The sequence below is a fragment of the Lipotes vexillifer genome, unplaced genomic scaffold, assembly GCF_000442215.2.
Source record: "Lipotes vexillifer unplaced genomic scaffold, Lipotes_vexillifer_v1.1 scaffold668, whole genome shotgun sequence".
NCBI lineage: Eukaryota > Metazoa > Chordata > Mammalia > Artiodactyla > Lipotidae > Lipotes > Lipotes vexillifer.
In genome coordinates this window covers 3765367-3771468 of record NW_006785319.1, presented here as the reverse complement: position 1 = coordinate 3771468, position 6102 = coordinate 3765367, and the positions used below count along the sequence as shown (strand labels likewise).

Genomic DNA, 6102 nt, shown 5'->3' with positions numbered 1-6102 from the left:
CCCCGCCCTCCTCCGGCTTCTGGCCCCCGCCAGTCCAGCCGGCCAGGCTCCACCAGTGGGGCTGGCAGGGACTGAAGGTCCACTCGAGGTGACTCAGCATCCAAGGGCGCAGAGGCCTGACCCCGCCCTCCCACAGGCCTGTAGGCCCAGCCCTGCCGGCGCGCAGGGGACCGAGAGGACCGAGGTCACGCAGGGCTGACCCGCAGGAGCGCATCCGCAGGCGGCACTGGGGCTGCACAGGCCGGCCGGCTGAACAACAGGCGTTTATCTCATCATTCTGGAGGCTAGACCGAGGTGTCGGTGGGGCTGGCTGCCCCAGAGGCCTCTCTCCTCGGTGTGCAGAGGGCCGGCCGTGCTCCCACAGGGTCTCCCCTCCACCCGGCTCTGCGTCCTGATCTCCTCTTAGGAGGACGCCAGACTGTGGATCAGGACGCACCCGCGTAAGCTGCCTTCACCTTAAGCACCGCTTCGAAGGTGCCACCCCTGAGCGCAGCCTCACACTGAAGACCTGGGCGCCGGGACTTCAACCTATGAGCCGGGGGGGACACGTTTCAGCCCCTAACAGTCAGCTGCAGGGAGACAGGGCGCTGGCACTATGGAGAAATGAAAGCAGCAGGGGGGAAAGCTCCCCTGTGCCCCTCTTCTTTCCCCGTCCCCCAGGCCTCTGAGGCACACTCCAGGCATGTCCTGAGCCGGACGGCCATCTCGGTCCCAAGGACCCTTCCTTCTGGCCCCAAGGGCAGGGCACTGACCAGTATGGCCACGCGGTCCTGGGTGGCTCCCGGCCCAGTGCTGCACCAGAAGCCTCCTCTTAGGTCACTAGCCCCTCCCTCGCTTTGTTCTCACTCACTGTCCTTGTTTCTTCCTGGGAGCTCTGCCTCATCCGGCCATAGGTCAGGACCTCTGGAATACTGTCCTGTTCCCCGCCAACCCCTCTCAACTAATTAATACCATTTCACCCTTAAGACCTCAGTTCAAAGGACTCGGCCTGTAGAAGCTTTTGAAGACACACAGACAGACACACACGCACTAAACCAGGCCCTAGCCTATCATCTCCCCAGCTCCCAGCCTAACACTTAGCACATGTAATGACCTACCTGCACTGTTATCATGCTATTACAGGTGTGCCTCTCCCACCAGACACACAGGTTCATAAGCAGAATCTGTGTCTGGTTTGACCAGCACTGTCTATCCAGCAGCTAGGGCAGTGCCTGGTACCTAGTAAGTGCTTGATAAATATTTGCTAGATAAAGGAAAGAATACAAGTGCAAGTTAGTGTAAATCAGGGATCATGTGATCAGTGTTTGCTGAATATGCTCGCCCTGAGGGAGCGGCAGTGTGAAATCATTAAGTATCAGCACCTAGACAGACAGATACACGCACAGGTATTAGACCTGGAACCAGTGGAGCCACAGCTAGAAAGCAGAAATTTATTGCATTAGGTCACAACTCTGTAGGGATTAATCAAACATGTCCACATCGAACTCTGTACATACTTATATATATAAAATCTACCTTCTGCAGGTATTTTTCAGCCCATGGAAGCAAGCATCTGCAGCCACCCGCTCCCTGCACCTCATCCCACTGGTCCACTTTGGCGCGAAACCAGCAGGGATTCTTTACTTGGAGTAAAGAGCTGGTGGTTTCCAGTGGTGACGCCGACCCAGCGCTCTTCCATTGGTTCCTTCCTATGAGGCAGGAAACACTAAAATTCTGGGAACAAGATGTGTGTCACACGTTGGAAATGTTCATATCTGCTGATAACACCCAGTCTCCCTGAGGTACACGCATGAGGAAGCCACATGGCCACGATCTAACGGAATGCGGAACATAACCAATTACCGAACAGCATCCCACGTGGTATCAGCACTGGCTTCCACCACACGTGGGAACAGGCTCTCACACCCCCGGGTCGAGTCAGAACAGCTGAGGATCTAGGATTTATGATGTCATTCACCCAGGGGACACCCCAGGGGCTGGCTGACAACTCCACGGGTCTCACTTCCCTGGTGGCGCAGTGGTTGAGAGTCCGCCTGCCGATGCAGGGACACGGGTTCGTGCCCCAGTCCAGGAAGATCCCACATGCCGCGGAGTGGCTGAGCCCGTGAGCCATAGCCGCTGGGCCTGCGCGTCTGGAGCTTGTGCTCCGCAGCAGGAGGGGCCACGGCGGTGAGAGGCCGGCGTATCGCAAAAAAATAAATAAATAAAAATAAATAAAAGAAGTATTTTCTAGTTTGGGATTCGCAGATGCAAACTATTATATACAGGATGGATAAACAACAAGGTCCTACTGTAGAGCACAGGGAACTATATTCAATGTCCTGTGATAAACCATAATGAAAAAGAATATGAAAAAGAACATATATATATATGTGTGTGTGTGTGTGTGTGTATATGTATAAATGAATCACTTTGCTGCACACCTGAAACTAACACAACATTGTAAATCAACCATACTTCAATAAAATAAATTTTAAAAATAAAATAAAGTAAAGAATGAGAGGAGCGTTTTCTGAAATGTATATATCTTTCAGGTCCTTGGGCTGTTTGTGTAGCCCTGGTTGTTTTGAATATTTCAAAGTAGAAGGTACCAGTAATTGCTAATGAGAAATTATTTTAGACTTGGGGGGAAAAGAAGTGCTTTTGACAAGAATTACAGCATCTGCATCAACCCACATTACTGAATAATTTTGTCTGTTCATTGTCTTGTCCTCCACTCTCTGTGCCCCCCACCCCCCGAAAGTAACAGACGTGATCGTCTCCTGCTTTTACTGGCCTCAACTACTTTATCCAAATTATAAGGCTCAAGCTCAACCGAGCTTCTTGGCAAGTAATTTTTCTCATGCCAAAGAAGAAACATAAAGTAAATCAGGAAAATCGTATCAGCCAGAAAAATAACACTGACATCATCAAAATCACAGAGTAATGTACCTAAGAAGCGTGAAGCTCAACTCTGGGAGATTAGCAGTTCAAATAAATGAACATTCCAACATCACACTGTCAGTTTCCACATCAGAAAGAAAACTTAAAATCCAAAGGACACTGAGCTGAATGCTTGAGCCCTCTTCTTAAATTCCTTTTTATCAGTAATCAAACATTCACCACATTCCTCACGACAGGTAAGGCAACGTGTCAACAACTGAGACACTTCTATTCACAGCCAGAAGCTAGGCCTCTCCAGTCTAATTAACAAGGAAACAAAATCCCTCCAAGGAAGCAAATCTACCCCCTAATTAAGCGAAGCAGACCTAGGTCAGGTGTCTCAGAAACGATGGTTCTGAGGTTGAAATATTCATGAGCCCACAGATACTAATCGTGTAAACTCCATTAAAAGAAGGAAATCTAAGAAAACCCCGTAAGCAGACGAATTTCAAAACCAAGGGGCTTCCAATAAGCAAAGAAAACCTCCAGAACCCAAAGTTCTCACTAACTTAAAAAAAAAAAAAATTAAATATGACTCAAAAGAAACCTGATAGCCTGGGGATAAAACTGTTTTCCGGCAATTAAAACACTTTGCGTACTCTCCATCTAGTGATGTAAATACATCATTTGTAAAAGATAAACTTAAGAAAGGAAAGGAATGGTTAGAAGGTAGTCATTCCCTACAGCTCCCAGAGGGCCACATCTGTGAATTTACACTGGTTAATGCCATCCCAAAGGGTTATTCCTCACATGAAAAAAGGCAGTTTTGAGTGTTTACAACGAATATTTGAAAAAAGAATTCTCATCCAGATTAACTGTTCTTTAAAAATGGATTCTCTCAGTTTGGCCAATTATCAAGATTGTTTCTTCCGACAAAACTGGAACTGCTTTAATTATCGAATGTCCACAACTACTTTTCAGGTTTACAAAAATGAGAAAAGCATGCCTTAACGGGGTGCCGTCACCGGCAACATAATTTACATTTCTTCAAAGTACCTTACCTTCTAGAAATTTCAGTCGTGGTAACTGCCCAGATATTTAGCCTCACTTCAAATTATTTCAGCCCAAACCCAAAACCCCAGAAAAATCTTTCTGATGGAAACATTTCGTTTCACTCCCTATAAAACCCAACATAAAGCTACATCCTCTGCTGTCTTAGCATGGCTCTCAATGACATTTTGTTGCTACAGCAACAAAACTCTGCTACCTGTGGCCATGATTTGTTAAGAATTCCTCCAACCAGAAAATTCTGTGCTGTGCATTCATAAAACCAACAGAATGGCTCCAAGCCACTTAAAAATTAAAGCTCAATGTCCTACTTGTGATCTACCAACACACATATGTATAACACGTCTACATATATGCGCACATGCATACACACTCATGGTTCTCCCTCCCAACGCCATCGAAAAGGTAAAACCGCACCAAATTTCCATTTTAAACTCGGCATAAAAAACTTCTGTATTTTAGATTTCATTGAATAATTGCTACTGTTTCCCAAGATTTACCTTCAAATGTAATAGAGGCCCACCATCCGGGAGAGAATTTTAAAAACAAGAAAACTTATTTATAACCAATCTCATTCCAAAAAGAAAAAAAAAAATTCCCAAGGCACAATCTCCTATCTGTTCCAGTAACATGGCTTCTTTAGCCATAAGCTGATTTAGAAAACATCCAAAGACTAAAGAATACACACCGGCCATCAGTACCGTCACCCCACCGCACCGCCTCTTCAGGCTACTCACCCTCACCGGGGGGCTCCAGGCTTGCGCCCGAGGCTGCTGTCCACCCTGGGGGCCAGGTGGATCTTTCGAGCTACAATTGGCCACAGCGCTGCTCTGAGCCCTCGAGGCGTTTGTGCAGTTGGTGGCACTGCCCCCCACAGGGCCGGGTTTCCAAGGCCTCTGCTTGATGCCATCTAGAAGTCTGACCAGCAGGATGTTGCTTGGAAGCTGCTCCACGCCTGCGCCAACCAGAGTCCGGCACTCGGGGCATCTGAGTTCGTTGCGGGAACCGACGATGCCCAGCAGACACCGTTTGCAGAACGTGTGCTGACAAGGCAGGACCCTGGCAGAGACGTCGAGCCGCTCCAGACACACGGGACACTCCAGAAGGTCCAGAAGGGCCGACTCATCCATCTTCCTCTAGTTCACCGAGGGAGACGCTCCACGCGACCCTGAGAGTGGCTCATGTAACATCCATGTCAGACGCTGCTCTGGGGGCACCGGGGCAGAGGAAGAAAAGACAGAAAAGTATGATCATCTGGGGGAAAGGTGCAGAGGAGAGCCAGGAACCAAAAAGCACACAAAAGTGCTGCCTCTGAAGAGCGTAGCTTTGCTCTGGAATATGGGGCCTGAACTCCAGCGTCAACAATTTAAAACAAAATAGGCTTTCTAAGCAATTCAAAATAAATCCGTAAAGATATCTAGTTCAGTGCGCAGAAAGAGCTACCAAGTACTATTCAGGACTCTTGCCATAAATAGGATTTATGAAACATAATAAGAACATAATTTCTTCGGCTCTCAAAGTGAAATCTGCTGCCTTAGTAAACTCCTCAACTCACCTGAGAAGGTGAAAGTGGCAAATGAACGTTTCCTCCACCTGAAATTCCTTTTCAATCCCAAATTCCCAGTATTTAAGCCACTCTGGTGGTTAAGAAACCGCGCCTCATGTGATTTCTGTGGCACATGGTCCCAATATTAAATACATATGTTTCTTCGCTGCTCTTAAAAATAGAACTGTTTAATCCTGCCCAACCAAAACGAGACGAAGGTTCACAATTCTAAACAACACACTAAAGATGGTCCTGAAAGCAGCTCAAATATAACAGCACCCATCAGGGCAGCGGTTGCCAAACTCAGAAACGATTTCTGAACGGCCTGTGTTAATCCCATTCAGAAAATCTGGCAAAATTATCACCCAAAGAATTTGAGAATGGAATGCTGGACTGAGAACCGAGGGCTTAATATGAAAATGGGGCCATTCAGGAAAAAAAGCGTTCAAACCAGAGCCTGCACCGCTCTCCCCTACCCCCAGTTCAGTGTGGACGTGTCCAGGGGAACCGGGTGGCGTTGTGGAGGTCGGCAGGAGCTGCTGCCCCTGACGGCGGGGCGGGGTCAGACCGCCCCTCTGCTCGCCGCAGGTACTGCGGGCCCGCGTGGACGCCGGTCCAGGTGCCGG

General features: G+C 48.2%; 1 protein-coding gene across 1 annotated transcript in view; it reads right to left on the bottom strand.

Annotated features, from left to right (window-relative positions):
* The window catches only part of SH3RF1 (SH3 domain containing ring finger 1), a 165264-nt gene extending 160204 nt beyond the window's left edge, over positions 1 to 5060 (bottom strand). The window contains exon 1 of the mRNA XM_007457375.1: positions 4668 to 5060. Coding sequence (XP_007457437.1) covers positions 4668 to 5060 — 393 coding nt within the window. The remainder of the gene's footprint in view (positions 1 to 4667) is intronic.
* Positions 5061 to 6102: the final 1042 nt, after the last annotated feature.